Source organism: Antennarius striatus, chromosome 6 (genome assembly GCF_040054535.1).
Source record: "Antennarius striatus isolate MH-2024 chromosome 6, ASM4005453v1, whole genome shotgun sequence".
In the NCBI taxonomy this organism is placed as follows: domain Eukaryota; kingdom Metazoa; phylum Chordata; class Actinopteri; order Lophiiformes; family Antennariidae; genus Antennarius; species Antennarius striatus.
Window position 1 is genome coordinate 15,650,701 of NC_090781.1, and position 17,663 is coordinate 15,668,363.

Genomic DNA, 17,663 nt, shown 5'->3' on the forward strand with positions numbered 1-17,663 from the left:
ATGAGCATTGTTGTCTTCATTGCTAATCAGCCACTAACCACTACATATTGTAGATTAGGTTATATGTTTTAGATTTATGCATGTTAAGTTTATACATTTATTTAGGTCATGGATGTCAAATTCTGGCCTGTGGGCCAAATTTGGCCCGTAATGTAATTATTTTTGGCCCGTGAGGCAATCCCAAATGACTAATAGAACTGGCCCGTCGGTATTATAAACAAATGTGGCTTGGGCACATCAGATTAGATCAGTATTAGATTAGATTAGATTCAACTTTATTGTCATTACACATGTACAAGTACAATGTAACGAAATGCAGTTTGGCATCTAACCAGAAGTGCAATTAGTTTAGAGTACAATTACAGGATATACAGAATATACAGATATACAGATTTTTGCATGTGATATACAGTATATATGTACATGTGTGGTGCTATGGACAAACTGTACAAGAATATACATAATATGGTATACCGGTTATTGGAATATACAGACTACAATGGGCGGCAGTGGCTCAGTGGTAAAGCGGGCGGTAGAGCGGGTCGTCCTATGATTTAAGATCGGCGGTTCGATTCCCGCTCCCGCCCCCCCAAAAATACCCGGAGGTGAGCTAACAGTGGGAGGTGTCAGCTCATCTCCGGAGCACTGCCGAGGCACCCTTGAGCAAGGTGCCGTCCCCTTTACAAATTGCTCACTTGAGGCGCACCAAGAAGGAGCTGCCTGCCACTCTACCTCCCCTGCATGCCTACAGGCCCCTTTGTGTGTGTGTGTGTGATACAGGGGCCTGTACTCACAAATATGTATGCATGCGTTTGTAATCAGTAGCTAGAGTGTGCTGTCTTAATTTCCCTTCGGGGATCAAACCAGTATATAAAATTAAAAAAAAACAAAAAACAATGCAGTGGTTATCAAGTGTGGAAAGTATCAGTATACAGACTAAAGTGCAGTGAGTATATGGATATATGGATAAAATGAGTGATATGAACATGCCATACAGAAGTACTATGGACATATTTTACAGATGAGAAATAAATACACTATACATAATATACAGATGGATATAACAATATAACAGTATAACATAACATAACAGTTGTGAGAATACTATACATGTTTAAGTAGTATGGACATATTTTACTGACTGGGATAGAGATGTGTGGACATGTGTGGAGGGGTCAAGGGGGGGCAGAGTTCAGTAGGGAAACAGCTCTGGGGAAAAAGCTGTTCCTCAGCCTGCTGGTTCTGGTCCGGAGGTTCCTGAAGCGCCTGCTGGAGGGCAGAAGGACAAACAGTCTGTGAGCAGGGTGGGAGGAGTCTTTGAGGATGCTGCAAGCTCGACGTAAACAGCGTTTCCTCTGGACATCCCCAATTGATGATAATGGAGTCCCTGTGATGCGTTGGGAGGTTTTCACCACCCACTGAAGCATCTTGCGGTCCGTGACAGAGCAATACCCATTCCAGACAGTGACACAGCTGGTCAGGATGCTCTCAATCGCACAGCAGTAGACGTTCACCAGTATGGCTGGAGACAGGTGGTGTCTCTTCAATGTCCTCAGGAAGAAGAGGCGCTGGTGAGCCTTCTTGACTAGGCTGGAGGTGTTAGTGGACCAGGAGAGGTCCTCAAAGATGAGGGTCCCCAGGAATTTAAAGCTGGAGACGCGTTCCACAGCCGTCCCATTGATGTGAATGGGGTTGTGCGTGCTTCCTCTCACCCTCCTGTAGTCAATGATGAGCTCCTTCGTCTTGCTGGTGTTAAGGAGCAGATTATTGTCGCCACACCAGGCGGCCAGGTGTTGTACCTTCTCCTTGTAGGCTGTCTCATCATTGTTACTGATGAGGCCAATCACCGTTGTGTCGTCCACAAATTTGATGTGGCAAAGTGAGCAATAATTGCCCTTTTCTTTATGGAATTTTTCTTGCTACTCCAAGGCATGTGCTTGAATGGTTGACTGATTTATTATTGTTGTTTTATTTGTACAATTATTATCCGTTGGAAAAAGATTATTTTGATAGTATGTAAATCAGAAGGCTGCAAATAGAATAGAGGCATGCGATTTTTATTTCAATTTCATTTATTAAATTAATGACATTGGTGGGGTTTTTTTAAATTTTATTTTGCATGTCTGCACTGTTGTTATATATTGTACAGTAATAATTGCTGCTTGTTCCTTATTCAAGGTTTAAAAAAAACTTGTTTGGGTCCATATTAAAAGGTTTATTTGTTCAATGTTGGCCCTCGACTTGGTTCAAGTTTTTACATTTTGGCCCATTGTGAATTTGAATATGGCACCCCTGATTTAGATCAAATGACACATCCAGTTTATGTGGTTTTGAACATTGTTGGAAAATGCAAGTATGTAACTTCAAATAATTCAATTCATATGTGGAAATGTTATGTTGTTCCATGTTATTTTGTAAAGCTTTTGGATCTGCAGTCATTAACTGGTGTAACTTTAGTCAGAGGTGTGTTTTTCATTTAGAACTGAAGCAATGATGGCACTTTGTTTGTGAGATTTACATGAATATGTCTGCATCTGAAGCCAATAACCGGATGATCTGCTCAAACCTTTAGTATGTTAGTCATGATTTCTGGAAAGGACGATAATGGATAGCAAAACAAATTTAAACCAACATGACTAATATGAAATATAAAGAAATGTGTAAAAGCATTTATATTTTTCAAAACAAACACACACACACACCGTTGCAAACATAATGTTAATGTGTACATTGTATTAATGGGGTTTTGGAAAAACTGCTGTGCCTGCAGGAAAGCAGCTGTCTGATGTGGGAGGACATCAGATGTTGGCATCAGTTTTATTATCATGAGGCTCTCCCTCCCTCTTCTGGATGCTTTCTCTTTGTATGACATACATATAAGACGCCATAGGGTTTACCTGGTTTACAGAAGCAGTAATGCAACGTATGCAGTGCTTTTTGCCCTTTCTCTGTTGTAATAACAAGTATGTACTCTACAATACATATTGATATCTTATAGATACAATACACCTGCTAATTATAAATGTAGAAAGTTGTCTCCATTTATTACTGTGGGATTTATTGATTGACTATTTAATATATTTAATGACATTGTTTCATGCCGAACAGGGAAAGCTTGCTTGATATTATTCTTGGCATCACCAAATCCACAAGTAAGACCCAGTAAAAGAAGCATTTGACCATGATGCACAGAAAAATACAGCACATGATGATGTTCCATTCATTCATTATTTTTTTCTGACAGCTTCATTCACTTGTGCAGGTCGCAGACAGCTGGAGCCTATTGCAGCTGGCTTAGTGTATGAGGCAGGGGAAACTCCAGGTGCAACGCCAGTGCACCGCAGAGCCACACAAAGACAGACAAACACGCACACACTCACTCCTACGGGCAATTTGGAATGGCCAATCCACCTGAAGCGCATGTTTTGGAGGTGGGGGGAAGCCAGAGAACTTGAAGAGAACCGACGCAGACTCGGGGAGAACATGCAAACTCCGCACAGAGCGGGACTCAAACCTGGAACCGCCTTGCTGTGTGGTGACAGTGCTAACCACTGCGCCACCGTCCCGCCATGAGGTTCCATATTCAATATATTTTACATGAATTAATTGGTGACATAATACCTTATATCTCTTAACAAAGACCAGCTGATTTGTGAGGCTGGAGCTGTAATTGTGCATAAACATAAGAGGCGTAGGATCTGCAAGACTGCAAAATCTTGGATACCTCCATAGAAGTGATCTAGTCATCATTGTGATGTCAGTCAATATGAGGGTGAGCCTCAGGGAATACTTCAGACAGACAAGACAGACAGCTCAGTAAGATAACTGATTAAACAGCAGCAAGAAAAGAAAAATTGTTTAATTCGACCATATTTAATATTCACAGGATGCAAAACCATACATGTGTCCACCTTGAGGTGTCATCAGGAGAGAGAATCTAGAATCCCACAGAGCTCCCAGGCCAAACTTCCAAATGGCATTTGGAAACACAACTAATTGTATTCTTATTTTCTCTGATTATCAAGTTTACTTGGCTGAATTGGAAATGGTAATGCAACACAGCAAATTAACGGACTGATATGCTCTGAAAAGAAGTTCTCCTCTGAAGCTCTTGCCACTTTGTTATGGACTCACCAGCAGTGCCAAGACTAAGATAAAGTGATGCCTGGGAATTATGGTAATATGTTAGTCACGCATCCACTTAATTGGATTGATGCCTAAGTGTCAACTTTAATATACATGTGGACAATTTTTATAGCATTCTCGAGTATATATAAAATTACTTAATCTTCATATAGGAAACACACAGAGATTAAAGCTTATCCAAAGAGTGATTTCATTTAAAATATGGATTATTCCTTTTTGCAACTATCTCAAAGAATAATAAAACACAACAATGTGAGATGAAGCCACTGTATAAATCCTTTTCAGGATGTTGAACATTTTTTAAGTGTTAGTTTGGAATTTTTTCATCACAATGCTCTCAAACTCTTCTGCTCAGAGTCTGTGGCTTCAAGTAATTCAAAACAATACTGTTTATATTAGCTTGGCTCCATGAGAGAGTGCTGGCTATAGACACATGATGAAATCCCTGTGTTGAAATACTGTGACGTTCCAAACTAATTCAATTATATGCGTCAGCAGTTCAATAGACTTACAGAATTGGGTTATTGTCTGAAATGATGGAAAAAAACCCCACCAGTAAATCATGTGTGAATGAAGTTAATGTAAAAATGATTTTCACAAAGAGTTATGAAAATGGGCTCCAGGAACAAAGGACGTGTTTGCTGCAGCTGTTTGCCAAATCTGCATCAACTTCAGCACCTAATGGAGTCTTCTGAGTCTTTTCCCATTTGTAGGAGATAAGATGATCACACCACGTTGCAAACATGCATAAAATACAGTACATCACTGTATTTGTTATTCTATGAATCTACTGTTAGAGCTTCCTGTCATCCTTTCAAATATATATTTTTAACAAATTTTCTATATTTAGCATTTTAATAATATTAAATAGGTAGCCCAAGAATAAAACAAAAACATAATGTTCGAAAAACAACAGAAAATTTTCAGTAACTGCAACATCTAAACTTTTTTTTAACCCAAACAGATTCCATCTGTATTTACCATTAACATAAAAAGTACTATGCATTATGCATATCCTGTAAAGGCCATCTCATTATACTATTGGGTATTGATCGATAACTCAATGAATTAAACATAGGGTTTGACTACTTCTGTAGAAAGTCAATATGGATTATGAGTTTCAAGCATGAGATTCTGGAAATGTTTAAATACCAGATTCATTGTTTCAGAAATGCTTTGCTTTGTTTTTTGTGGGGGGTTTTTAAACCTGGAAAGCTAATGTAGATCAGTGAGACTGAATGAGGATTCATGAAATATGTACGTTATATTGACTGGGCAGATAAAAACAGGAATTAATTACCAGAATGGTTATTCATATTAATGAAGTTACTATGATGGCAAACCTTTCATGAGGTAGCAGTCTATGCTCCAAGGGTTTGGGTTAATGTGCTGGTGTATGGTTTAGGGAGGGGGATGGTTAGTAAGTTAGATATTTATCATACTCAATGCTTATGTAAACTGTATAAAAATCTGCTGCTTAAAATGTCCCAAGTCAAATACTTGTACACTCATTAAGAAGTGTGTAGACTATGTTTTAATGATGCTTGGATCAGCTCTCACCTCGCATGAATGTAAACATGTAAATCATGCAACAACTTCACACACAAATAAATTGTTTTTCACATAATTCAGAGACCTTTACCTCTGAGGACACGTTATTAAACCTCTGTTGGTTCTTGCAGGCTATTTAGCCTTTTAAATTGGGTTGCACAGTGAGCAGCTGAGTTACTTTGAATGATTGTGTCAATGATTAGAAGCGGATTTCAGTCATTTTAAAAATTCTTTTTGCACAGTGATGTCATTGCAGCAAATACCATAGGACATTTCAGCAGTAAACAGACAGATGAGACTCTCCACAGGAAACACAATTAAACTTTCAGCTTCTGACACAAATGTTTTTGGGCAGCTTGAGGAAATGAGGAAAGCTGAGTTATCAAGCAAAGTTCAATAAAATTAATGTTGGTTTGACATTAAAATATGAATATAGTTTCACTTAAAGCTAATTTAAAGTTTGGCTGGAGTCAGTGATCCAAGCACATTCAATCATGCTTCTCCTTTTCAGCCCTGCTTTTTATTTTCAAAGACTGCAGTTAATATGAATGAAGATCATTTCTCACCTTTGTAAAAAGTAAGATAACTGTCAGCCAGCCAAAGCATGCTGTTGGCAAACAATCAGAGGCTTGGATAAATTGAATAATGGGGATGTGTTTGCTCCACTTGCCCAATTGTTCATACGCCTTTGTGTGCTTATAATATTCTGAGTGTTTCAAACAGTCACTCAAAAAGAAACTTGTACTTATGTGAAAGGAAAGGTTCAGGTAATTTTGCTGCTTGTTGCTGTTACTTCCAAGGGATAGTCATGGAAGGGAGTCTGTAAACAATGACTAAACCTGAAATAAAAATAAGCAAATGTGGGAATAAATGTGAGCAAAACTTTTTAACATCTGTGAGCATTTCTTCCTGTCTCAATGAAATGTCCACAGCATTTGGTGTTCATCAATGACATCATATTATCTGATGCCACTTCAATGCATCATCAAACTCTGTTTTTTGTTTCCATTGTTTCCTTGGGTGATTATTACATTCTGCACTGTTGCCAACACTCGTTTCATCTGAGTCCAAAGACATGACACATTAAAGACTAGTTGACTCTAAATTGCCCATCAGTGAGAATGTGTCCTTTGGGTCAGCCCTGTGATGAACTGGCATCCAGGATGTACCCCACACCTCGGCCAATGTCACCTGGGATACGCTCCAGCAGACTGGATGGCCTGCACCAGATTGTAGAACATATGGGACTTGAGACTGGACTCTGGCTTGAAAAAAATTGCTGGTGAGTATAGCTTTGGTATAACACTTCTTTCATCAGATACTGCTAGTATAAACAACAAGTTTACTATTTTTACATTTGGCATTTAGATGTGAGTAATGAATCTCTGTAATAAAAGGTGGTCATGAGGAAAGTATGTTGACATTTTTCTCTTCGATATTCATAGCCACACCTCAGTACACAAATTCATCATGGCTTTGGTTACAAGCTAGTAATTTTAGATGGTGTCAGGGTCACATGCTGGATCGTCACAAATGCCACTCATTTTTCACTTTAGAAAGGATTGAAGAGGACATCTACACTGTCCAAATATTCCTTGATGCATTTCATTTGAAGTAGCACCTTGACATTTTTAGCATGGGACATGTAGTCTGCTGCAGTAAACTGCTTGCAGTGAAGGACTAAAGAGACTCAACACAAAGAAGGCAAGAGAAAATCAATGAAGCATCTTCGAAGTCTTCGAAGTGCATAGAATGAACAAAAAAAGTTGAAACTTCATACGCCACTGGTCGTTATTTCATCAAATGTAGTTTTTTCTACAACTGCAAGCAACTTATAATAAATGTTATTACATATCCTGACATAGAAGGTGTTACTAAATAAAATTAAAAATCTTATGGGAAAATCAATATGGGAAAAAGCCATGTTAATGTCATTCGGAATTCATTGTTACTCCAGAAATACATGGTATTATGAAGAATATGATGCTGTCTTTAATGCTGTCCCAACAGGTGCCCTTCAGAGGAAACACTTTTCTCCAAGCACTCCTCCTCCTTCTCCTCCTCCTCTTCATACCTCTTCCTTTCATCTTTTCCCTTCAGGGGTCGCCACAGCGAATCAGTTGCCTCCATCTAACCCTGTCTTCTGCATCCTCTTCTCTCACACCAACTACCTTCATGTCCTCTTTCACTACATTCATAAACTCCTCTTTGGTCTTCCTCTAGGCCTCCTGCCTGGCAGTTCAAAACTCAGCATCCTTCTATCAATATATTCACTATCTCTCCTCTGGACATGTCCAAACCATCTCAGTCTGGCCTCTCTGACTTTATCTCCAAAACCTCTAACATGTGCTGTCCCTCTGATGTACTCATTCCTGATCCTATCCTTCCTGGTCACTCCCAGAGAGAACCTCAGCCTCTTCATCTCTGCTACCTCCAGCTCTGTCTCCTGTCTTTTCTTCAGTGACACTGTCTCTAGGCCAAACAACATCGCTGGTCTCACCACAGTTTTGTACACCTTTCCTTTCATTTTAGCTGAAACTCTTCTATCACACATCACACCTGACACTTTTCTCCACCCGTACCATCCTGCCTGTACACGCTTCTTCACCTCTTTTGCACACTCTCCATTGCTCTGGATTGTTGACCCTACTTGTACTTAACATCCTCCACCTTCTTGATCACTTCTCCCTGTAATGTCACTCTTCCACTTGGGTCCTTCTCATCCACACACATGTACTCTGTCTTACTGCGGCTAACCTTCATTCCTCTCCTTTCCAGGACAAACCTCCACCTCTCTAGCTTCTCCTCCACCTGTTTCCTGCTCTCACTACAGATCACAATGTCATCTGCTAACATCATAGGCCATAGAGATTCATGTCTAACCTCGTCTGTCAGCCTGTCCATCACCATGGCAAACAAGAAGGGGCTCAGAGCTGATCCCTGATGCAGTCACACCTCCACCTTGAACTCCTCTGTCACACCTACAGCACACCTCACCACTGTCTTACAGTCCTCATACATGTCCTGCACCATTCTAACATACTTCTCTGCCACTCCAGACTTCCTTATACAATACCACAGTTCCTCTCTGGGCACCCTGTCATAAGCTTTCTCCAGATCTACAAAAACACAATGCAGCTCCGTCTGGCCTTCTCTGTACTTCTCTATCAACATCCTCAAGGCAAATACTGCATCTGTAGTACTCTTTTTTGGTATGAAACCATACTGCTGCTCACAAATGTTCACTTCTGCTCTTAGTCTAGCTTCCACTACTCTTTCCCATAACTTCATTGTATGGCTCATCAGCTTTATTCCTCTGTAGTTGCCACAACTCTGCACATCTCCCTTGTTCTTAAAAATGGGCACTAGCACACTTCTCCTCCATTCCTCGGGCATCTTCTCACTATCTAAGATCCTGTTGAACAACCCAGTCAGAAACTCTACTGCCATACCTCCACGGGTATATCATCAGGAATGTGATTAAAAATACTTAAATCCTATAGAACTGTGATGTGTTCACCATTAAACTGTGGCGGCACAGCGGCATAGTGGTTAGCATTGTTGCCTCACAGCAAGAAGATCATCGATTCAAAACCCAACATTTCCAATGTGGCCTTTCTGTGTAGAGTTTGAATGTGTTTTCTCTTTTGTACTCTGGTTCCCCTCCATCATCACGAAAAAACATTTGTCTAAAGAACTTTAGGTTATGTTGGCCGTTAGTGTAAATTGTGCCCAGGGTGCAGCAGCTCAGGACCAACCCTCCATCTAACCTTGTAATTTTGTTGTACATCTGCATTTCTATAAGAGCCAAAAATAATTCAAATATTTTGTTTCACAATTTAATTGTATAATTGTATAATGACAATAAAAGTTTCTTTCTTTCTAAACTGAACAAATATGAAAGAAAAACAGAAGACATCAAGACACTTGGAGGAATAATTAGCTTAACCCAATCTCAAAATCAAGAAAAACTTGCTCAAGGTTATCTTTTCTACCGAAGGATTTATTTTGTGTGTCCTTACTGCTCTTTAGTTTATGTATTTTGAAAGGTATTTTAAAAAAGAAAAGTTACTGAATGCTCACATTCATTTGATGCCAAAGTGAAAATATAATAAAAAGCTGAAATAGCTGACATTGCTTGTTGCCATTTATATGCAAAAATGCAATTTCATTTCACAGGCACTGGACACTTCATTAGGCATCCTACAAGCAAATGTCATCCAGGACAAGTCTGCCAAGAATTTTATTTTTAGGAAGCTTTCAGTCAGATAGGTAATAATTTAATTTATGTTTATTTTTCAAAGCATGGCAGAAGTGGAAGACATTGCATTGAAAGGCTGTGCTGCATCTCGTGTACATAAATATGCTGCATCTCGTGTACATAAATATTAAGCGCGACTCCTAATACAGTCCAGTAGTTTATACATCTGGAAAATGCAACCTTGATTAAAATAAAGATGTGGTTAAATTTAAAGAAAGGAGGATTTAGTGCCATCACAGTAAAAGTGAAAGTAAAATTAACATCTACAGCAGAGTTGTTCCATTGACCATTATCTCATTAGAATGCACAAATGCACTTAATTAAGCAGACAAGGCAACCAGGAGTGTCAGTAAAATTTTGTCAGATCAAAACCAGGATATTATGCTCACTGGCTCTGTGTGGAAAGAACACTAACCAAACCAAAAGCCTGCAGTATACTGAGTCCACTCTTCAGGCTGAAATGAGAAACACATCTAATGTGAGCCCTTAGTGTTTTGGCTTGTTTTTGTATGAATAAAGTGTTTGCCCTAACTATAAGCCCATTGCTTTGGACATGAAAATCAGTTTTTCTGTGCTAAAACCCTATTTATTTAATACCAGCAATTATTACTTGTTACTGCTGTTCCATGCTTTTGTTTGCTTTTAAGGCTATGTAATTACCATTTAACATTATTTTTTGCTTACTTACCAAGTCAAGATGTCAAGATGTCAAGATGTCGTTAAAGCAGCAATTTTTTAAAAGTAGTTTCTGTTTTTGCTGACACTGGTATGTTTGTCTGTTCTCAGAATTACTCAAAATGCTATAAATGGATTTTAACGATTTGAAGAAAAAATAAATTATATATATACAGTACATATATATATACACACATATATATATACATATATATATAGTGACGTGCGGTGAGGTTCATGGCTGGTGAGGCACTTACTTCATCATAATCAGATGAAGGGGTTTACAAATGTATGAACCTACTGCACAGTGTATCGTATTCACCATTTAATAAGCAATGGTGAGTGGGTTATTTTTAAAGTCTCATAGCAGAATTATTTACAAATACAAACTGTAACACACAAATAAGCACATCTGATTAAAAAACTTGTTTACTTATACATGAAGTACATGCACAGCTCCTTTTGAACAAAAGCATCAAAAAAATGTTTCATTGAGATATGTAATCCTCCAGTTTTATAGTAAGGCAAGGCGAGCGGAAAACAAATGAATGGCTGTACTTGACGCGCTGACTATAGATTGTAGTTGAACTGTCACTTCTTCTACAGCGAGGAAGTATTTTGGATGCTACATCGATTGTCCCATTCCAAACAGAAACCGTAACTGGACAGACCGTGTGTGCTAGCCAGCTAGTTTCACTCAGAATTTGTTGCCGTTTTCTGTGTCATTCCTGCTGTTTGGACGTTCAGCTCAAAAACATGAAAATAGTTGGAACAGTTATGACACTCTAAAATTATGTTAACTGGGAAGTCCATGTATAGTTATTTCTTCTCTTAACATAGTAGATGCCTTACGCCATATTGTTCACATGATTCTTTCTGGCAGATGTGCTGTGATTGGTTGGGCGCCGTGATTGACAGGTAGTGGATGGAGTTGATAACAGTGTGACAGCATGAGACTTTTTAAGTGAGCTTATTCAAATATATAGGTGGGGATATGTGTATGTAACACACACACACACACACACACACACACACACACAAGAGGCCTGTAAACATGCGGATGCTGAGAGGTAGAGCGGTGGGAAGCTCCTTCTTGGTGCGCCTCAATGACCAACTTTTAAGGGCCTTGCTTAAGGGAATCTTGGCAGTGTTCAGGAGGTGAACTGGTGCCACTGTCAAATGTTTTGGTCCACATGAGCCTTGAACCAGCCACCCTCTGGTCCCCAGCCCAGGACCTAGTGGACTGAGCTACTTTTGTACCAAGCTTAACTGATGGTGTCTACAAGTTATACAATAAATGTCTGTGTAGGTTCTCAGTCATCCAGGTCATGGTTATCAAAAAGCTGTTGAGTCGATCCACTGGACGTTAAGAAAGTTCTTGAAGACGTTTCGTCTTCTTCAGTTCTTCAAGAACTTTCTTAACGTCCAGTGGATCGACTCGACAGCTTTTGGATATACAATAAATACATAATCCATGTAAGATCTACACACATTATGGTCTGATGTGGATGCAAATAATGTAAGTAATCTTCCAGATCTGATGACCTAAGGCTCATCAGCAAATAACTCAGACTTTCAACTGAACATTTAAAATTTCCAATCTCACAATTTTAAAGTGAAAAATATAACCAAATATACTCTGAATTCTGATGGCTTCTTCTTGCTGTCAGTCTTCCCACCACGTTTCATGAAAATCTGTTGAATAGATTTTGTATAATCCTGCTAAGTGACAGACAAACAGGCAAACAAACCAATGAACCAACAGGCGCTGTGGGAACCTACTTGGCTGAGATAATCAACATGTTCCAGATTACAATATTAGTGACTATGCCATTTTTGTGTGTCTATTTGTATGTATGTAATTAGATGGATAAATTAAAGGTGAGTCAAAAAAGGAAACCTGGTTGCAGGAGCACTGTACACAGTACATGAAACCCTTTCATATGACATTTCAGTTTAGAACAGACACATGTTTTATGATTGGATTGATTCCATCCAAACTTCAGAGATGAGCCTGGAGCTCAGAGACTTGTGGTAGAAATACCAACTGATTGAGAATATACACTTTTCAAATCGAGCAATGCCTACATGCAAAAGTTGTCTTATGTAATAATTCAGCATTTAAAAAATACTTAGGAATCCTGACAGATGTCCTATAGACCTACTTCAGCAATGAATACTTTATGTCCACAGCTAGCACCAGATATGGAACTCTGGTGGGTGTGTTGTTTACCTTGTTAGAAATAAAGATAGAACACAACTGCTTTAAGTCAATATTTAGAGAAGAAATATCAGAAACATGGAGCACTGATAAGATTAAGACTTGAACTGACTCATTCAACTGCATACTGAAGAAAAGATAACTGTAAGACGGATGTCAAACACTGGAAGTGAGGTTGCTTGTCCTGGTTTAGAGAATCAAATCCTGGAAGACAAGCTGGAGCTGTTGATGCACCAGCGAGACTTAGATAAACAGACAGAAGACTCTTCTGATGGGTCTTCTGAAGAGACAGGTCAGATCTGACTGAAGTGAGAATCTATTCTCTGAGGGCAGACTGAAAACTAGTAACATCTGGTGGCACACAAAAATACAATCCACACCAGCACTCCCATTTCATTTAAGAAGTCCAGGACAAAAGATCGGACTGAGACATGCATCAAAAAGAGCAACCCATTTAGAGATAATTGGAGGGCTTTGCTCATCAATTCCAGTACCCAAGCAATTCCAGAATCATAGCCTAAGACCCAAATTAATTTTAAAAACATACACAAAAGAGCCAATCGAATTAACTGTGGCTTATTTGCTTTAAAAAAGCATCTACTTGCTTTTGTCAAATATACAAGAACAGAGATGTTTCATTTGCTTATGAAATCATGTAAAAAGTTTAACAAGCTTGGTTGAATCACAATTTCATGTTGAAGGAACATAAGATTAAGATTTGATACAAACAATCAGTGAAATTTTGTTGAATGCATTGTAGCAGCATTTTGTCAGGTGATACAGCTCTTTTGGGACCAGGGCTATGTGCCGCATTCTGGGTCAAACCATGAAAATGAGGCACACAGATAAAACATGACACATCACTCCAGAGAGATTTCTGACTGCAATAGGTTCATGAAATTTTGAATTTACTTTTTACACAAACCAATTAGGTTCTCTCTTTGTGTAGAGTGTGGCCACACATCAATCCAGTTTCTGTAACTGTTTATCCTGGCCAGGGTCACAGGGGGCTGGTGCCTCTCTTAGCTGGCACTGAGTGAGAGAGCACTCTGGCTCACAGTCTGAACACCCTGGACAAGTTGCCAGTTTACCACAAGAGTAACACATAGAAAGACAATCTACAAATTCACACTCACAGGCAATTCATAGGAACCAGTTTGCCTAAACTGTACTTCTGCTGGAGTAATGGAGGGAATCCAAGGAGAAATGGGGAGGAAATATGCAAACCCCACACAGAAACATTCCGGGTAGATTTAAACCAGGAGATTCTGTTTGTAAAGCAGTAGTATTAGCCTCTTCCTGCCACAGAGCTTATAGAGATGCCTAACAGTTTGTAACCAAGGACATAACCTAGGCCCAGTCAACTATAGCAGGCAGTGCGGATATTTTTTTTTAAAAATCCAGTGAACTTTAAAGCAGTTAGACACGACAGTGAAGGATGGAACCATTTTATTTTCTTTCCCATTTTTCCCCCAAAAATAGGCTGTCCAAGTGTCCAGACATCCAGTTTCAGGATTGTATTGCCATTTATTTTACTTCTCGATAGAGATAGATAGCTCTATTTCCCCCCCCCCAGGATGTATTGGGTTTAAACACGTTAACCTTCTAAGAATGGCATTTTCATAACTTTGTTATATAATGGTGCCATCTGCAGGGCAATGTTGACCAAGCAAGCACATTCAATGTGATGTATACTCATCGTTCATCATTGGGGTTATCTTCAAGCTGCCATCATCATATCACACTTTAGCAGGTTGTGTAGTATAGGTTTAATATCACAGTTCTGGTCAAAACGAAGTTCCAAAAAGTACACGTTTCACCAGCTGAATGTTTCTACAAAGTCTGAACTCACTCAAGATCTCTCTGAGGAGATAATTTTCAGTGGTATGTCAACAGCAATAGATTACATAAAGTTTATTGTGCAAATGCAACAATGAGGAACTTTCAAAAATACAATTTCTGTTAATAAAAATTACAAAACATCCATCAATACCAATTTATCTGAAACAATTGTTTTCACTGAACCCAGTAAAAATCATAAAATCAAATATTTTTCTTCATTCCTTTTCAGTCTAATAATCCCAGTTTTGATTGCCAGAGTGTAATCCTCAATTATGTGAAAATTATCCAAAAAGTAATCAGTCAAAGAAAATTGGGTAGATTGTGTAATCTATAATTCATATGAAGAAAATCAACAGATTTCATAAACAGATATTTGGAAAATTGTTGTAAATGTTGTTCACTTATTAATGTGGAGTTAGCCTCACAAATCCTATAATTGCCTGATTGTGATCCACAGTGGAACCATTTGAGGAAAGAAACACCTTGGGAAGGTTGTAACCTGAGGCCCATACAGGAGTATTAATCACATAAAAATAACTGAGGTTTCTGAAAAAAAGACATAGTCTTCATGTCTCTTTATGAAGTATTTGCCTATGAGCCATAAAAGTGAGAACTTTGTTTCTCAAACTCCAGTGTAATTTGTGTCCTTTTTTCCTATCAGGTCCCTTAATCTCAGTTTATCTGGCCCATGTAACAACATGCTGACTGTCCATTTGTGCTCAAATGCAAGATAAAAACAGATAAAACAAAAGTGAATTGGACTCTATTTGTATTATTTCAGAGAGTGGAGGATTCAGCCTCAAGGCACCAGGTTAATATCTGTGTACATGAATTCTTCAGGTCTGACCACTACTTCCCTTCAACGCCAAAATACATCTGAAAGACATCACAACACCCTTTTTCATTTAAAAACTGGTAAAGCTGGCCCAGGTCCATGTGATTACCTCTGTTCCCATGAGGGTCAAACGCTACCTCTTCAAAACCTGTGAATTTGCGCAGAGAGTCTTTATTTCCGACAGTCTTGCCGTCCTCACCCTGATGATCAAGGGGAATATCCTCTCTATGTCGAATCATGATCTTCTTCCATGTCAGCACCTTCACTCTGTGAAATGGGAAAAAGTTTGGAAAATAAGAATCTTGGCACCTCAGCAGACTTCTGGCCGTGACATCAGGTACTAAAAATACCAACACTCAAAGATACCTGGACCAGAACTCCTCGCAGGCAGATTGAGGACCCTCCACACACACAACACCAGGCTTTCCTGGCATGCTAAACCCCGACAGACCGAGCTCCTTGGACCACTCCAAGATATTCTTCCTCTTTGTCTTGTTGTAGATGTGATGACTGTAAATCCACAGTCGGCTGAACACTTCCTGTGGTCGTAAAGAGGAATATTCTTTCTTGGGTGTTGGACCTGCTGATAAGCTCTTATTAATGAAGAGCTGCATGTTGTCTTTCACCCACTCCATGGCAGAGAGCACACACACTTCCCCTTGGCAATTTTCCATGAGGTATGCATTAAGATCTATGTGGAGCTGTGTCTGCTGAGCCCTGCTGAGACCAGCACACCTAGGGCATGAATAAAATATACAGTGAAAAAGAATTCTCAACAGATTGAAGGCATTTGAAAATAGTTTCCATATTGAGGAGCAAACGCTTATGTAGAGAGACCAAAATAATCAGAACAGTGTGATCAGTGTAAAAATCTATATGAATGGATACCTCCCGTAAAATATTTTCTGAAAGAAAATTATAGGGTGTTTTTTTTTTTTTTCAGTGCTAATGCATTATTACTTTTTGATCCTTCTGAACAATTAAGAGTTTAAGTTTGCACATATTTATCATGGAAATTAGATTTTCACAATGCAGTCATTGGCACAGTTCACCACAGTTCATTGGCACATCTGAATAATTAGTCTGATGCTCATTTAAATAATTTTTGTCATTTAATTTCCACATTAGACCACACAAATTACACTGGTGTCCCTGGCTTCTTTTTCTGGCTCTTTGCCGTTCAGCTGCTGCCTTCTGTTGCAGGGTTTCTAAAAATTGAATTCCTCTCCTCTCACTTCATCCCCTGCTTAGAAAGGAAAAAAAAGTTGAATGTGTCTAACTTATAAATGTCTGCTTGATATGGAAACGTGTTAAACGTGTTGCAGCATTATGGGCTGTCGAAGAGCAGGGACCTTTCTTGTTATTCCTTGGGGACTAATAAAGTTTTTTTTTTTGAACTGTAAACAGAAAACTCACTCTGCCCAAGCCTGCACATTCAACTCAAACAGGGCCTTACCGGACAGATATCTCCGGTAATTCATTGGGGTATTCTGACGGATAAGCACAAGACAAAATGACATCCATCTGAGTGGAGCATCAGGGGGGGGGGGGAAGAGAAAGACAACTATATTATTTAGCGCATTCTTATTAGAATCCAATGACAGGGCATTCAGTGAACGTACCCCTTCCATACTTGTTGTAGGCAGCTTCTGTTTGATGACAAACCGAGGTCTGGAGGAGGGTGGGCTGCTTGTAGAATCTGAACATTCCACATAGTCCCTGAGCTCAGCGACTGCCAGCTGGTCAGTCATCTCCAGCTCCTCCTGGGTGGGAAACATGCTGGTCAGCAGCTCCAGCTCAGCGAGCTGAGACTCTGCCCACTCCAAGCAAGACATGCTGACAAAGGCAACCAATCGTCGGTCCGGTGACGGTCACTGATTCTATACATGCAAAGATAATGACGATTTAAACTTCACACACTGTTATTTCTAAGTCGGGGAGCAAACGGGGTGTTTGTTTGCCGTTAGCTGAAATATATAACTGGACAAACGACCTTAACAGGCATATAAAGATTGAGATAAACAAACTGGCAACAAACGGATGTCCGGCAGGTACAATAACAACAGTAGCAGGGATTTGTTTCAAGTCGGACTGCTTTAAGCGACGTACACAGGAAATACATCGAGCAGCAG

At 39.3% G+C, this 17,663-nt stretch overlaps 1 protein-coding gene across 2 annotated transcripts; it reads right to left on the reverse strand.

The window, feature by feature from the left end:
* Positions 1-14,753: 14,753 nt before the first annotated feature.
* On the reverse strand, positions 14,754-17,596 carry rwdd2b (RWD domain containing 2B). Of its 2 annotated transcripts, XM_068318066.1 has the most exons (5): positions 17,525-17,596; positions 17,154-17,411; positions 16,988-17,055; positions 15,898-16,266; positions 14,754-15,798 (listed from the first exon to the last, which is right to left on the reverse strand). In XM_068318066.1, the coding sequence occupies exons 2-5, from the start codon at positions 17,364-17,366 to the stop codon at positions 15,546-15,548; spliced, it is 903 nt and encodes a 300-aa protein (XP_068174167.1). In that variant the 5' UTR covers positions 17,367-17,411; positions 17,525-17,596; the 3' UTR covers positions 14,754-15,545. The 2 variants fall into 2 exon arrangements, with proteins under 2 accessions (XP_068174167.1, XP_068174166.1); XM_068318065.1 differs by having other exon boundaries at positions 17,154-17,591.
* Positions 17,597-17,663: the final 67 nt, after the last annotated feature.